This window comes from Myotis myotis, unplaced genomic scaffold, assembly GCF_014108235.1.
Source record: "Myotis myotis isolate mMyoMyo1 unplaced genomic scaffold, mMyoMyo1.p scaffold_m19_p_10, whole genome shotgun sequence".
Lineage (NCBI taxonomy): Eukaryota > Metazoa > Chordata > Mammalia > Chiroptera > Vespertilionidae > Myotis > Myotis myotis.
Genome location: NW_023416314.1, coordinates 42,996,827 through 43,014,890, shown reverse-complemented (window position 1 = coordinate 43,014,890; position 18,064 = coordinate 42,996,827). Strand labels below are relative to the sequence as shown.

The window sequence follows — 18,064 nt, the reverse complement described above, 5'->3', positions numbered from 1 at the left end:
GCAATTTCCTCCACAAGGAATATTTGGTGACCACGGTGCTCTGAAGACCTCTCGCAAAGCCAGCAAATGATCTTCTTATCTTCCTGGCAGAAGAGCAGGAGTTTTTCCCCATGGTCCACACAGAGATCTCTTTCTTGCTCCTCCTGTGGACTCAACTTGACCTCCCTAAGCGCCTCCACAATGTTGGCCACATGTCGATTGGGGCGCAGGTTCTCAGGCTGGTAAGTGATCCTGCACACAGGGCAGCTGCTCTCTTGGCCGATCATGGACCCTCTGTTGTGTGCAGTGATGCAGGCTTGGCAAAATGTGTGCCCACAGTCCAGGCTCATGGGTTCTGTGAGGAGCTCCAGGCAGATGGGGCAGGTTACCTCCTCCTTTACGTTCATCAGGATTCCTGAAGCCATCGAAGCTGTTCCCCTGCTCCTACGTGTCCTGATCTGAGGTTTCTGCAGCTCACTGATCTCTGCCTGATTGGAAAGATTAAAGGGGGCAGAGTAAGAATGTTAGGAATAAATGTTGCTAATTGTGTAGAAATGAAGGATGGAGCAAGAATGGATGTGAAAGGACAGAAAAGAAAAGGTAGAGAGACAAGGCAAGGAGCATGGTGACCTAGAAAAAAATACTATTTGTAATAATATTATTTATTTTAATTTTTTTGTTAATCCTCACTTGAGGATTTTTTTTGCCATTGATTTTTAGACAGAGTGGAAGGTAGGGAGGGGAAGAGAAAGAAACACACATACAGAGAGAGAGAGAGAGAGAGAGAGAGAGAGAGAGAGAGAGAGAGAGAAGGAGAGAGACCTGAATGTGAGATAGACAGATAAATTGGTTGTCTGCCACTGGTACACAAATCTGGGTGGTGATTAAACTTGAACCCTGGTAAGTGTCCTTGACCCTTCCATGCACAAGCCAACACTCTAACTATGAAGAAATGCCAGCCAGGCACATAAAAATTTTAAATACTTTTATTTAACATTTTCATCTGTGCAATGGTTGTTATTGTCATTTACTTTTATTAAACCGAAGGATGACCTGAGGCCTTTTTTACAAAGAAAAGATGTTTGTGTGACCCAGTATCTCTCCAGCTTAATCTTTCCTATGACAAACTCATCTCTAAACCACTTTTGGGTCTGGGCTTTTATACCTGTTCTTTCATCAGGCATTGCTACCCTGGTATCAGTAGGACTCACTTTCATCCTTCCGTTAACAATCTCTTTCCATGTTCCTTTATCAGAAAGACCTGCTCTGGGTATCATGCCTAAACTGGCAGTCAGACATCCCTCTTGCAATCCAGGACCGCTGGCTCCTATCCGCTCATCTGCCTGCCTGCCTGATCACCCCTAACCACTCTGCCTGCCTGCCTGATGCCCCTAACTGCTCCACTACCTGCCTAATTGCCTCTAAGTGCTCTTCCCTGCTGGCCTGATCTCCCCTAACTGCTCTCTCTCGCCAGCCTAATCACCCTTAAGTGCTCTCCCCTGCTGGCCTGATTGCCCACAATAGCTCTCCCCTGGCAGCCTGATCGCCCCTAACCACCTCTGCCTTGGCCCTCCAGCACCGTGGCTGTGTCTGGAAGGACATCTGGAAGGATGTGCAGAAGATGTCTGGTCTATCCATTCTAATTAGCATATTACCCTTTTATTAGTATAGATAATATGTGACAATGTGTTTGTGTAAATGGCATGAGCAAACCCTTTATCAGATGTGCACATAAAGTTAGTGAATGACTTACAGAGACCATTTATTTTCAATACAGAGTTGCAATGATCCTAATATATTCAGAGTCCCCCTTCCTACCTTACAGGGTTAATTAAAGACAAAATAGGTAACTTAGGAGGTTCTGGGGAGTCTTGTTGGATAAATAGGAATATTTCATGTTTGCCTGGAAATATGCCAAGGATATTGACAGGAGCCTAATGGTGTGTATGTATATTGATGATGGGGAGGGAGATAGCATAAAGATGTTCATAGGATCACACAAGTCACATATCTGAAAAAATAGAAACACAGATGAAGTAAATATCAGTCTTGCAAAAGAAATCTCAAAATATTAGGCAAGATCATTCAACTAATTTTTCATCACTATGAATTATATGCTAACAACTAAACTAATACCTACAAACACAAAAATGAGTCTAAACAGAGAGTTTAAACCACTCTGACCCTGACATCCACCTGGAAAGTAATAGTAATTAAATAAGCCTTGCCCGCTGCTACCTGCCTTCAGTATGCAAATTATCCACCATCTTGTTGCTTCAGGGTGGGGGTCCCCACTGGGGTGCCTGGCCAGTCTGGGTGAGGGGATGATGGCTGTTTTTAGGCTGGCAGTCAACTGAGGCTCCCAAGCCCTCCTTTTTTTCTTTTTTTTTAATTCTGGGATTTATTTACCTTCTATGGCTGTCACTGGAGCTGAGAGCTGGATTTAGCTCCGAGGCTTGGCTCCAGCTCTGAGACCTCAGGTGCTGAAAGCAGGGATCTGGGTTTGTTTAGGTTCTATAATTGAAAAACTGTTGCGATCCTGCTGGCTGAAGCCTGGCTGGCTGAAAGCAGGTTTCTGGTGAATGTTTACCTTCTACATTTGCAGCATTATTTCTTAGAGTTGCAGCTCAAAGGCTGGCAGTGGTAGGTGGGGAACCTTGGCTTCCTCCGTCACTGGAGCAAGCAAGCCTCCTATTCACTTCAGCTGCCTGGCTGCTTGCCGCCATCTTGGTTGGCAGTTAATTTGTATATATCCTGCTGATTAGCCAATGGGAAGGGTGTTGGGGTTATGGTCAATTTGCATGTTTCTCTTTTATTAGATAGGATATATATATATATATATACTGATGTGTAAAACACTACTAGTGAGATGAGCATGTTGTTGGGAAATCAAATTATTGGGACATATAAAGGGTTATCCAGCAATTCAAACTTAAATACCTAAGGGTTGAACTGAAACCTGAGGAAAATGAAGGAAATAAGGCATATGGGAGAGAGAAAAAAATTTGTTAGGTAAAGGAAATGACCCATTCATTGAAGATGCACCACATTGTCTGAGATGTAAAATGCCAGGGTGGCTCTTGTGAGAAAACTGCTAGGCCTTTTGCATCACATGAGCCTGCAGTGACCTATGGCACTTAGTGAATTATGGAACATTTAGGAACACTTCGCCAAGAGAAAAAATAATCACCAGTGTAGGGCTGTGGAGTAATCGATGGATCCAGTGGGGAATTGGGAAGATTAGTAGGATGCACATACAGTTGCCCAGGGGAGAGATGATGATAGCTTTCAGGACAAGAAGATGAAGGACATGGAAAGCAGGTGATGAGTAAGACATAGGCTGTGGTAAGAAGAAAGGATTGGAAATTATGTTAGATTATGGAGAACAAAAGGTTAACATCAGGCCTGGATTCTTTCTTCCTTGAATGGTAATATTGGATAAGTTTTCTAATTTGTTCTTTTGTTATTTTTGTCTAGAAAACTCATGAGGCTATAATAAAGTGGAAGATCAGCTTCCTTACAAGGCCAGATTGTTGATAGCAAAATTAGCCTGGTGTAGAAAGTGCATTTGGATTTAGGAGGATTTCATATAGACTTCAAATGGCAGTTAATATGCTTAAATTTCATTTTTCATAAGGGGATTGTGACTTTTATAACCATCCTTGTATCTTTATGGCCCATGGATGCTATGCCTATGGGCTTTCACAAGGTAATTTGCACTCTGTAGCTCTAGGCTTACATAAACTTTCGTGGTTTCACACACATCTACTAAGTCTGGTTTCTTAAAAGGCTGAGATAACAGAAATAAAGTACCTTCCATAGCACTGTGAAGACCACCACTAATAGCTTCCCTAAGGCAGCCAATGTCAGCATGCCCTGCCTCCTGCCCTTTATCTCCAGCTCAGCTAAGTGACCCTGACAGCTTGTATCTCACAGGTCACAAGATGGTAATGACCATCCAAATTGGAAAGGATGCTGGTGGTCAGTCAAAGAGGTGTGGACAAAAAGGACCACATGCTAAACTATGTAATTCAGGAAAGGCCTGTGGGTAGCTTTGCAAATTCAGAGACCTAAAGTAACCACAGAGGATGGTCTGAAATTAAAAGTTTTTAAACTGAAAGAGCAGTTTTGTTGGCTAGTCATATCCTAGGCTGGCCTTTTTGCCTGACAAAGTCAATCTTTACTTTAACTGAGCCTGTCTAGTGTCCTTTTGCATCTACCATAACATATAATTGGAATGTCAAGGTAATTTTCCTTTTTCCTGGACCCCTCAAAGCACATGCACCACTGTATGGAGACCATAAATACCCTCATTGTTATTGAGATAATTGTTGACTATTAGCTATCCTACACCCACCTAAGTAAAAGAAGATTGTCTATCATTTTACTTTTTTCCAATCCCAGAGGTTCCGTACCCTCCCCTCTTTGCTTTCTTCTGCCTCAGCCTCCCTAATCTATCACCAATGGATTTCATGTAACACACTTATAGCTTCTCTTTTGATTCTAAGGTATAATCCAAGGTGCAAAACTACCATTCTCTGGAGCATTATGTCAATCCATTGAGAATCTGCTTCCAGCCATTGTAGACAGTTTGGCTTAAATAAACACATAAAACTTCCTCACAGGTTTGAATGTTTCTTAAGTTACCAGAGGGTATCACAGAGTGGAAACATATGGATGCTCATTCTCCCACATGGATTTGGTATGGCCCTGTGGATACAGTCTAGGACATGGGTGGGCAACCCCTGGCACGCGTGCCAAACATGGCACACCAGTAAGTTTTGCTGGCATGCGAAACCCTCTCTTATAATCTTCCATTTAAAATTGTGAACCTTTGTTCTCAGTGGTGAATTTTGTTAAGTCTCGTCATAGGAGTAGCCTGACGGATGAAAGTAGTAGCTCGTGCATACCTCTTAAGGTCACGAAATATAAACCCGATGTAAAATCTCTGTCATCAGTGATGCAGCAGCAAAAGTCCCACTGATAATATCAAACGGAGTCATAAATTTTTCTGTTGGACTATCAGTGTACATGTATACATTAAAAAATAAATGTGTTTTTTATCATCATATACTGTGTTTTTGTCGCTCGAATGAATTTTATTATTTCTTCAAGGTTCTTCATATACATACACCTTAAGAGATATCAAGTAGGCGTACCATGTTCTCAAAAAATTAGGGTTGGCACGCAGAAGAATTTTGAGTCAGAGATTTTTCTGGTTTGGGCACGCACTCACAAAATGGTTGCCCACCCCTGGTCTAGGATCAGGAACTCTTTCGGGAACTTCAAGTAAATGGGACTAGGAAGCAAAAATGAAAGAGAAGATCTCAGTAAGTGTTCATGTCTTGATGGTTGCCAAAGTTGGATGGTAAAAGAAAGATCTGAAGTATCAGTTAATAAATTTTCCCTTTGCTCTATTCTCCGAAGGGAAAATTATAAAGGCTGCATGGAGAGGAATTTAGACCCACGAACACTGACTACCGGTGCCATGGTCATCATACATGAAGGGAACCTGAAGAGGAATGAGGCTGAAGGAGAACAGACGTGTATTCCAGCTGGTGGTTCAGATACTGAAAACAGCCCAGAGGCTACATGCAGTTAGCCCCTGGCTGCAGGATCAGGGATAGACATTGTTTCAGGGTAGCTATCATTTAATATCTATTCCTGGTTTATGACTCCAGCATTTATGATCCAAATTTGGGGTAGGAACCTCCAATTATTTTGCATCTCATCCATGAGCCAACCCATCCTGAGACCCACCAGGAGCCTGGAGAGGAGGGAGGAGCACAGCATGCATTCTGCCTTGGGGCTGCAGAATTTATTTTTATGGTGGGGCTACAAGGAGCTAAGGTCAAAGCAGCTGCTGTCACAGGACACAGAAGAATAAAGTGCAGAGGAGCTTGAGTCCTCACACATGGAGTTTGACCCCGCCACTACCTAAGCAGTGACTAGGGCTCCCCAGCAGGCAGGCAGATAGATATGGGAACATGAGTGGTGTCTGCGCTGGAAGGATATCACACATGTGAAGCCATCCTTGAGGACTTAGGGGTTTGTGACCCACATCAGGCTTCCTGTGGACTTGCACCAGAAACCTGAACCTAGAGTGTCTCCCTTCAAAAGGAATAAGGCTTGTGCCCAGAGTACCCCAGCAGTGTAGGGTACAGGAGATTCCTCTTTGAAGGGCAGGTGCACAGGGCTTAAAGGTTTTATAGGACTTGCTCCATGACCCGCGCAAAAGCAGAGGTTTGAGAAGTGCCCAGACCATGTGAAAAGGAAATCCTTCTCCTGCAGGAGGAGTGGAAGACTTTGGACTCTCCCTTGAGGCTCAGACCTGGGGAATGGAGGCTACCTTGGTGCTCCACCCACTACCTCATGACAGCAGGGCTGCATCTCTCTCTACTAAACAGTCAGTGCTCCTGGGTGTGCTGGCCCGCCCCATTCCTCTGCTGAAGCCCCGCCCACCCACAGAGCTGACTGTGGAGTGCTAGGCGTCAACCCCCTACCAGGGGCATCACCCCTGCTCCACCTCTCTGACTCTACTGGATTGGCCTCTGCCAGCTACCAAGGCCCCTGCCCCAGTTATTGGGCCAGAGCAGCCCTCACAGAGGAGCCCCTTGAGTCCCAGGCTGGGTGTGGGAGAGGTTGCATTTTCCTGCCCAGAGGACTGAAATAATGAAAGACAAGGTTGTTGGCAGACTAGCACCCCCCATCTCCCATTCCCCACCCCACCCCGGCCCACTCCCCTACTCACCCCAGGCAAGGCTCAGAGAGCAGAGCAAAACTCACCTCCAATCTCCCAGGGAAAAAGGTCTTTTCAGTTGTTCTGGAGTCTCAGCCTGAGGACAGAAGTGGTGATAATTCACTCTCCAAACCAGCTGCAGGAGGAGCAGAGTGAAAATTAAAGTTAAATTCTTAGGGGAGGGGCATGAAAGAAGAAAATCTATGGACCAATGAGAGGCCTTCACAAAGACCTCAGGGAAATAGTAACACTTTGTGCCTTAGCTCAGAGGGGCCAATGACTACATTCTTAATCCTATCTCAGTTCTGCTCCCTGAAGCTATTCTCATGGCTCTCAAAGTAATTCATCCTCTGGAGAACTAGGCTGACATGAGCTGTGACTGTCACACACATCACCCTCATCTTGTTCCCTTAGGAATGAGGTGTCATGAGGAGGGAATGAAATACCTCCTTCAACACAGGGAGGACCCTCCCTAAAGGCCCACCTGAGTCAGTGATCCTGGCAGCTCTCCCCTGTCCTGTCGCTACCAGCTAAGCTAAGTGACCCTGGCCAACTTGTGTCCTGGCCGTCCTGTGAGAGGGAACAGCTGCCCAAATCTGAAGTTACCTCAGGTGGTCAGCCAGGGGGCTATCACAGAGTGGTAGCACCGTGATGCTGGCTTTCAGAACCTTGATTCAATAAGGACAAGAAGACACTTTTCCTAAATGAACTACTCAGATCAAACTACATGAAGTGTCATTTTTGGGCAATGTTTTCTAATATCATTTAGCATATAATCTTTATAGTCTTAACGTAATAGAAATGAAACAGGAAAGTAATTGTGAGGAATAATTTTATGAGTCAGTGTTACTGTCCACTAGTTGCCCAGATTAAACTTTGTTTCTGGGTGTGTCTGTGAGGTTGTTGTTCCTAGATGAGATTAGCCTTTGGATCTTTGGTCACAATAAATTAGATTAAAGGTCTAAGCAAAACAAAGAGGCAGAGGAAGAAAGAGAGAAGGTGTTCCTTTTGCTTCCTGCCTACCTGCTTGTGTGGGGTATAGGTTTTCTCCTGCCCTTGGACTAGGACTTATTCCATTGACTACCCTGGTTCTCAAGTTGTTGAACTTGGACTAAACTGCACCACCAGCTTTCCTGGGTCTCCAGTTTGTAAAAGGCAGAACAGTGAACTAGTCAAACTATAATCACATGAGCCAATTATTAGTAATCAGTCACTTTCACATATATGAAGGATATATCTTTAATATTGGTTCTGTTTCTCAGGAGAACCCTGACTAATAGAGTATGAAACAATTCTAAAATCATGTGTTAAGTGGCACAGGTGAAATGTGATCATGATAATGGTGATGACTCTGATGGATAGTGCAGTTTCAAAACATGTGTGCCTAAAAATGGCTGAGGGTAGTTAAGAGTACAAGGCGAATGTTTTAGAGGTGAAAAGGCACAAAGTCATCCTTAATTCAGTACGAGCAAGTCAGATAAGGAGAGGGTGGGGAGGGGGGAGAAAAAGAGAAGGAGAGAGAGAAAGAGAGAGAGAGAGAGAGAGAGAGAGAGAGAGAGAGAGAGAGAGAGAGAGAGAGAAAGAGAGAGAGAGAGAGAGAGAGAGAGAGAGAGAGATTTGACTGAATCAGGCTGGGTGCAGCTGTCTTTAACAGGAGAGATAGTTAAATAAATGAATGAAGAGACGCCCATAGTTTAACTCACTTTTTTCATTGGTCTTAAGATCTTGTTGTCATGACACTTCTGGTATTTTTTCAGATTATTAACACCAATCAAGCCTCTCATTATGCTGTATGAAATGTTGTAAACATGTCCCTTATGGAAATTCTTCTCATATGCTCCTCCTGCTCCTGATATCTCAGCTTTGTTTCTGGGTGACAGAGATGGCCCAAGAATAAGATGAGTAAGGTTAGTGATTTTTCAGGAATTATGGTAGAGCTGTGAGTGTAAACTTGGAAATCTTGTGGGACTAGTGAATACAAAAGAAGCTACAGAGCAGGGCAGCTGTCTCATCATTAAGGCTTACAGACCCTGAGAGGACAGTGTGCTAGGATTTATGTAAACAGCTGCCGACATCTTACATCATCACACTTACAGGACTTAGAAGATGAAGCTTCAAAGACAATGTGACTTTTTATTTACTTCCCCAAAGTATGTCTCTCATCCCTGAGCAGTGCTGGGCTTAACTCTTTTCTCTACACATCTCTGAAAACTGGTCTGAAAGCCTGGGCTTGTGGCCCATGGACACTCCATAGGCTCCTTCTCTAGGGCTTTCTTTGCTAAGATTTTTCAGGAAGTTATCTCTGGAACAAGGATTCCACCTAAAAGTCAGAACTCATTTTGTATATCCAGATTAGAAATGAAAATGCATAAGTGCAAGACAATACGGAGACTGCAGTGGGAGCCTAGAGTTATACTTTCATTAGTACTCTTACGCACACCCCAGCTTGCATCCACAACTGTAAGTTTCATGAAATCAGGTAGGTACTTTTTCTATTTTGTTGCTTATTGCCTCAGATCAATTAGAAGGTGTTGAATATGAAGAGTGATTTTGAAGAGTAATTTTAACTGAATTGAACTTTATATGATAAATTATGCTTCAATTATACTGTTCTTACTGCAAACATGCTTACTGTGCCACATAATGAAATTCAGCTATTCTCCTGGCATTATTAACATAATTATGATTCTCCTTTGACAACTTTTAACATCTATTTTTTATGAGAGAGAGAGAGACAGAGAGAGAACATAACATGAAAGCACAGAGAGTGAGAAAAGCAGTCACAATCTATAGTTTACTTGGAAGAAGGGAACTGTATTGAAGGTTTTTCCTATTTTTATTATCCTTTTTTGAAGCTAAACCTCAATCTACAGCAACATACAGGCTTGTGGCTGTAAGACCAAGAACAATTTGAGGTTTTTGCAGCAGCTAGAAAGTGTCAGAAGAACATCTTCAAAAGAGAGATCCAGAAGGAGAAATCCCAAGTTGTACATAAGAACTCTGATCAAATCTCTGAACTACACATGTTGGAGATAGATGACAAGCAGCCCAATTAGGGTTAATGGGACTGATCACTCATTTTAGCTCCTGCAAAAATGCAGGGGAGATTTTAGAATCTGAGTTCAATCAAGTTAACATACTGAAAACAAATAAACAAAGAATAATATTCTTCAGAAAATGAAACAGAATCCTGAGTCTCTACACCTCTTTCACAATTTCCCTGAGGGAGTTTTAGATGCAATCTAAACGTATTCAACATACAAAAAAGTAGAGGACATGACCCATCTACACTAATAATAGAGAAACATGCAAATTGACAGTCCCTCCGCTATGCCCACCAGCCAATCAGAGTAATATGCAAATTAACCCAACAAAGATGGTGGTTAATTTGCATACACAGGTGCAGAGCGAAGACTGAAGACAGCATAGAAGGAAGTCAAGAGTTGCAGAAGGGAGCGAAGCGGTGGAGAAGGGAACGGAGCCGAGGCAGCAGAGACGGGAGCGAGTGAGACAGCAGAGATGGGAGGGAGCAAAGCAGCGGAGATGGGAGAGAGTGAAGCGGCAGACAAGAGAGGGAGCCGAGGCAGCGGAGAAAGGAGGGCGCGAGGCAGCGGAGACGGGAGGGAGTGAAGTGGTGGAGATGGGAGGGAGTGAGGCAGCAGAGAAGGGAGCGAAGCCTCAGCGGGCTTCTCTCCCTTCTCTGCTTCACTCTGCCCTCAGAAAGCCCTATTCTTGCAGGAATAGGCACAAAGAAGCCCAATTCTTGCAGGAATCTTCCTGCAACGGGCCTCTAGTATTCAATAGAAAAGGCAATCAATGGAGAGCAACTCTGAAATAAGCCAGATGTTGTATTTAGTAAACAAGGACCTCATAGCAGCTATTATTTCTGGGGTGAAAGATGTAGAAGAAAATATACTTATAATCATCACCAAATTGTCAGAAGTAGTTTTTGTTTTTAATTCAAATACTAAAACTACAATCAGTCAGAAAACAAATCCAGTTTTGACTTATAAAATATTTGGAATCACAACATAAAGACTAACTAAAATTAAAAGTAGATTAATAGAAATTATCCAATTTGAAAATTATGGACATGTCCTCAATAATCTGTAAGAAATATCAAAGTAATAACAAAGACTTAAGCCACAGCACAACTAGTAAAATACAGCAATAATAAAATATAAAGTTTGCATGGAGATGAATTTAGACCCACTAACACTGTCTATTAGTGTCATGTTCATCATACATGAAAGAAACCTGATAAGGAATAAGACTGAAGGAGAACACAAGTGTATTCCAGCTAGTGGTCCAGATACTGATAACAGCCCAGAGGTCACATGCAATTAGCACTGGCTGCAGAGACTGTGGTCCAGATCAGGCTCCGATGAACAGCAAGATCAGATAAAGATATTGTATCAGCGTAGATCTCATTTAATATCTACCACTGTTTTATGTCTCCAGCATGATCCAAACCTGGGGTAGGAACCTCCAATTATTTTGCATCTCCTCCAAGATCCAACCCATCCTGAGACCCACCAGGAGCCTGTAGAGGAGAGAGGAAAAGCATGCATTCTGCCTTGAGGCTGCAGAATTTATTTTTATGGTGAGGCTACAAGGAGCTAAGGTCAAAGCAGCTGCTGTCACAGGACACAGAAGAGGAAGTGCAGAGGAGCTTGAGTCCTCACACATGGAGTTTGACCCCACTACTACCTAAGCAGTGATCAGGGCTCCACAGCATGCAGGGAGATAAATATGGGAACGTGAATGATGTGTGCACTGGAAGGATATCACAAATGTGCAGCCCAACCTTGAGGACTTAGGGGTTTGTAACCCACATCAGGCTCCCCACAGACCTGCACCAGAGTCCTGCCTTCAAAAACCAACCAAGTTTTTATTATTCCCAGGAGCACTTTGGTGGTGTAGGGCACAGGAGATTCTTCTCTTAAAGGGCTCCTGCAGAGGACCTAATGGTCTTATGGGACTTTCCCAGGACCCATGCAAAAGCAGAGGTTTGAGAAGTGCCTAGACCATGTGTGAAGGAGATCCCTCTCCTGAGAAGGAGTGGAAGCCTATTGGACTCACCTGAGTCAGAGACTCAGGGGCTGGGGCAACACTGATGCTCCACCCCCTACCTTATGAGAGCAGGGCTGCAACTCCCTCTAACCCAGTGGTTCTCAACATGTGGGTCGCGAGCCCTTTGGGGGTCGAACGACCCTTTTACAGGGGTTGCCTAAGACCATCCTGCATATCAGATATTTACATTACAATTCATAACAGTAGCAACATTACAATTATGAAGTAGCAACGAAAATAATTTTATGGTTGGGAGTCACAACATGAGGAACTGTATTTAAAGGGCCAGAACCTTGAGAACCACTGCACTGGTCAAAGCTCCTGGGTGCATCAGCCCTATCCCCATGCTGCAGCCCCAATGGCCAAAGCTGACTGGGGAGTTCCAGGCCCCCATCCTCTCCCAGGGTTATCATCCCTGCCTCACCTTTGTGATTCTACTGGAGTGGCCTCTGCCAGCCACCACAGCTCTGGCCCAGCCATTGGGCCAGGGCAGCCCTCACAGGGGAGCTCCTTGAGCCCAAGGATCTAGTGGCAGAGGTGGGAGGGGCTGCATTTCCCTGCCCCAAGGTCTAAAACAGTGTTGGGTAGACTAGCACCCCCCAGGCACAGCTCAGAGAGCAGAATGAAACTCACCCCAATTCTTCCAGGGAAGAAAGGCCTATTCACTTGTTCTGGAGTTTCAGCTATGTGAGGATCAGGATTCACTCTCCAAACCAGAGACCTGATGTCCACAAAGGGGATTTAAAGGCACAGAGTGAAAATGAAAGTTAAATCTTAGGGGAGGAGCAAGAAAGGAGATAATCTGTAGACCAATGGAAGGCCTTCATAAGGACCTCAGATAAATAGCAACCTTGTCCCTTAGATCAGAGAGGCCAGTGACTACATTCTTAATCCTATCTCAGTTCTGCTTCCTGAAGCTGTTCTCATGGCTCTCACAGTAATTCATCCTCTGGAGAACTAGGCTGACCTGAGCTGTGACTGTCACACACATCAACCTCATCTTGTTCCCTTAGGGATGAGGTGTCATGAGGAGGGAATGAAATACTTCCTTCACCACAGGGAGGACCCTCCCTGAAGGCCCACCTGAGGCAGTGATCCTGGCAGCTCTCCCCTGTCCTGTCCCTACCAGCTAAGGTAAGTGACCCTGGCCAACTTGTGTCCTGGCCGTCCTGTGAGAGGGAACAGCTGCCCAAATCTGAAGTTACCTCAGGTGGTCAGCCAGGGGGCTATCACAGAGTGGTAGCACTCTGATGCTGGCTTTCAGAACCTGGATTCAATAAGGGCAAGATGTCACGTTTTCTAAAAGGACTGCACAGATCAAACTATGTGATGAATCATCTGATAGGCAAAGTTTTCTAATACCATTTAACATATAATCTTTATAGTCTTGACATAATAAACATGAAACAAGGAAGTAATTGTGATGAATAATTTTATGAGTCAGTGTGACTGTCCACTTGTTGCCCAGATTAAACATTATTTCTGAGTGTGTCTGTGAGGGTGTTGTTTCTAGATGAGATTAGTATTTGGATCTTTGGTCACAATAAATTAAAATAAAGGTCTAAGCAGAACAAAGAGGCAGAGGAAGAAAGAGAGAAGGTGTTCCTTTTGCTTCCTGCCTACCTGCTTGTGTAGGGTATAGGTTTTCTCCTGCCCTTAGACCAGTAGGACTTACACCATTGATTACCCTGGTTCTCAAGCTGTAGAACTGGGACTAAACTACACAACCAGCTTTCCTGTGTCTCCAGTTTATAAAACACAGGGCATGAACTAGTCAAACGCTATAATCACGTGAGCTAATTACTGGTAATCAGTCACTTTCACATATATGAGGGATATATCTATAATATTGGTTCAGTTTCTCAGTAGAACCCTGACTAATAGAGTATGAAACAATTCTAAAACATGTAAATGGCACAGGTGAAATGTGATCATGGTAATCGTAATATCTCTTGTGAAAGTGCAATTTCAAAACATGTATGCCTAAATATAGCTTAGGGCATTTAAGGGTTCAAGAAGAATGTTGTAGAGGTAAAAATGCCCAAAGTCATCCTCAATTAAGTACAAGCAAGTAAGAAAAGGAGAAGCCAGAGAAGAGACAGAGAGAGATTTGACTGAGTGAGTCAGTCTGGGCGCAGCTGTCTTTAACAGGAGAAATAGTTAAATAAATGAATGAAGAGACTCCCTTACTTTAACTCACTTTTTCATTGGTCTTAAGATGTTGTTGTCATGACACTGCTGGTATTTTTTCAGATTATTAACACCAATCAAGCCTCTCATTATGCTGTATGAAATGTTGTAAACATGTCCCTTATGGAAATACTTCCCATGTGCTCCTCCTGCTCCTGATCTCTCAGCTTTGTTTCTGGGTGACAGAGATGGCCCAAGAATAAGATGAGTAAGGTTAGTGATTTTTCAGGAATTATGATAGAGCTGTGAGTGTAAACTTGGAAATCTTGTGGGACTAGTGAATATAACAGAAGCTACAGAGCAGGGCAGCGTGCTAGGATTTATGTGAATAGACTGCCGAAATACTACATCATTACACTTACAGGAGTTAGACAATGAAGCTTCAAAGAACTCTGTGACTTCCTGTTTTCTTTCCCAAAGTATCTCTCTCTTCTCTGAGCAGTGCTGGGCTTAGCTCTTTTCTCTACGGGTCTCTGCAAACTGGTCTAAAAGCCTGGGCTTGTGGTCCATGGACACTCCATAGGCTCCTTCTCTAGTGCTTTCTTTGCTAGGATTTTTCAGGAAGTCATTTCTGGAACAAGGATTGTGCCTAAAGGTCAGAACTCATTTAGTATATCCTGATTAGAAAATGAAAATGCATAAGTGCAAGGCAATAGGGACACTGCAGTGGTAGCCTAGAGTTATACTTTCATTAGTACTCTTATGCACACCCCAGCTTGCATCCACCACTGTGAGTTTCATGAAATCAGGTAGGTACTTTTTCTATTTTGTTATTTATTTCCTCAGATCTATTAGAAGGTATTGCATATGAAGAAGGATATATATATATATATATATATATATATATATATATATCCTATCTAATAAAAGAGAAACATGGTAATTAGCATATGACTGCTACCCTTCCCATTGGCTAATCAGAGCAATATGCACAGTAACTGCCAGCCAAGATGGCGGCCGGCAGCTAGGCAGCTTGAAACTAACATGAGGCTTGCTTGCTTCAGTGATGGAGGACTCCAACGTTCCCCGCCTGCCGCTGCAGGCCTCTGAGCTGCAACTCTAAGCAACTATGTTACAAATATAGAAGCTAAACAAAACCCCAGAAACCTGCTTTAGTCCGCTGGGCTTCAGCCAGCAGGATCGCAACATTGTTTCAAATACAGAAGGTAAACAAAGGCCAGAAACCTGCTTTCAGCAGCGGAGGCCTAAGAGCTGGAGCCAAGCCTTAAAGCTAAAGCTGGCCCAGAATAAAAAAAAGAAAAAAGAAAAAAAGGAGCAGTTGGGAGTGTCAGTCACCCGCCAGCCTGAAAACAGCCCTCAGCCCCTCACCCAGACTGGCCAGGCACCCCAGTGGAAACCCCCACCCTGAAGGGTGTGTGACCAGCTGCAAACAGCCATCATCCCATCACCCAGGCTGGCCAGGCACCCCAGTGGGGACCCCCACCCTGATCCAGGACACCCTTCAGGGCAAACCAGCCGGCACCCACACGTGTACCAAGCCTCTATCCTATATAGTAAAACGGTAATATGCCTCCTAACACCGGGATCAGCGGAGCCGCAAGGCCTCCCGGCACCAGGATCAGTGTGACAGGGGGCAGTGCCCATACCCCCTGATCACCCTGCGGCTCTGTGTGTGACAGGGGGAGAGGCCACAACCTCCCTATCTGCCCTGCTCTGTTCGTGACAGGGGAAGGCGCCCCAACCCCCTGATCAGCCCTGCTCTGTGCCTGATATGAGGGGAGCTCCCCAACCCCCTGATCGGCCCTGCTCTGTGTGTGACGGGGTAGAGCCATAACCTCCCCATCGGCCCTGCCCTGAGTGTGAGAGTGGCGGCGCCCCAACCCCCTGATCCACCCTGCTCTGTGTGTGACAGGGGGCGGTGCCCCAACTCCCCTATCGGCCCTACTCTGTGAGTGACAGGGGGGAGCTCCCCAACCCCCTGATGAGCCCTGCTCTTTGCGTGACAGGGGGCAGCACCCCAACCCCCTGATTGGCCCTGCTCTGTGCATGACAGGGGGCAGTGCCCCAACCCCCTGATTGGCCCTGCTCTGTGCGTGACAGGGGGTGGCGCCGCAACCTCCCCATCAACCCTGCCTTGAGTGTGACAGGGGGTGGTGCCCCAACCCCCCAATTGGCCCTACCCTGAGCGTGACTGAGGGTGGCATTGCAACCTCCCAATTTGCCCTGCTCTGTGCATGACAGGTGGCGGCGCCCCAACTCCCCAATCGGCCCTGCTCGGAGCCCGACCAGGGGCTGCACCTAGGGATTGGGCCTGCCCTCTGCCACCCGGGAGTAGGCCTAAGCCAGCAGGTCATTATCTCCCAAGGAGTCCCAGACTGCGAGAGGGCACAGGCCGGGCTGAGGGCCCCCCCCCCCCCCAGAGTGCACAAATTTTTGTGCACTGGGCCTCTATATATATATATATAATTTTAACTGAATTGAGCTTTGTATGATAAATTATGCTTCTATTATACCATTCTTACTGCAAACATTATTACTGTGTCACATAATGAAATTCAGCTAGTCTCCTGCATTATTAACATACTAGTGGCCAGGTGCATAAAATTCGTGCACGTGTGTGTGTTTGTGTGTGCGTGTGTGTGTGTGTCCCTCAGCCCAGCCTGCACCCTCTCTAATCTGGGACATCCCTCTCACAATCCAGGACTGCTGGGTCCCAACTGCTCCTTGGTCTGCCTGCATTATTGCCCCTAACCACTCCCCTGCCAGCCTGATCAACGCCTAACTTCTCCCCTGCTGGCCTGATTGTCCCCAACTGCCCTCCCCTGATAGCTTGGTTGCCCCCCAATGCTTTCCCCTGCCGGCGTGGTCACCCCTAACTTCCCTCCTTTGCCAGCCTGGTCGCCCCTAACTGCCCTCCCCTGCAGGCCTGATTTCCCCCAGCTGCCCACCTCTGCCAGCCTGGTCACCCCTAACTTCCCTCCCCTGCAGGCCTGATCACCCACAACTGCCCTCCCCTGCAGGCCATCTTTGACCACATGGGGGCGGCCATTTTGTGTCTTGGAATGATGGTCAATTTGCATATTACTATTTTATTACATAGGATTTATGATTCTCCTTTGACAATTTTTAACATCTATTTTTTATGTGAGAGAGAAAGAGAGAGAGAAAGAGAGAATAACATGAAAGCACAGAGTGAAAAAGGCAGTCACAATCTACAGTATACTAGACACTTGGAAGAAGGGAAGAGTATTGGAGGTTTTTGCTATTGTTATGATCCATTTTTGAAGCATCAATTGACAGCAACATACAGTCTCATGGTTGGAAGACCAAGAACAATTTGAGGTTTTTGCAGCAGCTAGAAAGTGTCAGAAGAACAACTATAAAAGAGAGATCCAGAGGGAGAAATCCCAAGTTGCACATAAGAACTCTGGTCAAATCTCTGAACTAGACATACTGGAGATAGATGACAAGCAGCCCAATTAGGGTTAATGGGAGTGATCACTCATTTTAGCTCCTGCAAAAATGCAGTGGAGAATTTAGAATCTGAGTTCAATCAAGTTAACATACTGAAACTCAATAAACAAACAAACAAACAAACAAACAAACAAACATATTCTTTAGAAAATGAAACAGAATCCTGAGTCTCTATACCTCTTTCACAATTTCCCTGAGGGAGTTTTAGATGCAATCTAAAATTATTCAACATACAAAAAAGTAAAGGACATGGCCCATATTCAATAGAAAAGGTGATCAATGGAGTCCAACTCTGAAATAAGCCAGATGTTGTATTTAGTAAACAAGGACTTCATAGCAGCTATTATTTCTGGGGTGAAAGATGTAGAAGAAAATATACTTATAATCATCACCAAATTGTTAGAAGTCAAATAGAAATAGTTTTTGTTTTTAATTCAAATACTAAAACTACAATCAGTCAGAAAACAAATCCAGGTTTGGCTTATAAAATATTTGGAATCACAACATAAAGACTAACTAAAATTAAAAGTAGATTAATAGAAATTATCCAATTTGAAAATTATGGACATGTCCTCAATAATCTGTAAGAAATATCAAAGTAATAACAAAGACTTAAGCCATAGCACAACTAGCAAAATACAGCAATAA

The 18,064-nt window shown here is 44.5% G+C and overlaps 1 protein-coding gene across 1 annotated transcript in view; it reads right to left on the bottom strand.

The window, feature by feature from the left end:
- LOC118664400 (tripartite motif-containing protein 5-like) overlaps positions 1–9,144 on the bottom strand; it is a 19,285-nt gene extending 10,141 nt beyond the window's left edge. Inside the window, 3 exon segments of the mRNA XM_036324460.1 lie at positions 3–467; positions 6,766–6,854; positions 8,422–9,144. Of these exon segments, the coding sequence (XP_036180353.1) occupies positions 3–404 (402 nt within the window). The 5' untranslated portion in view covers positions 405–467; positions 6,766–6,854; positions 8,422–9,144.
- Between the last annotated feature and the right edge of the window lie 8,920 nt (positions 9,145–18,064).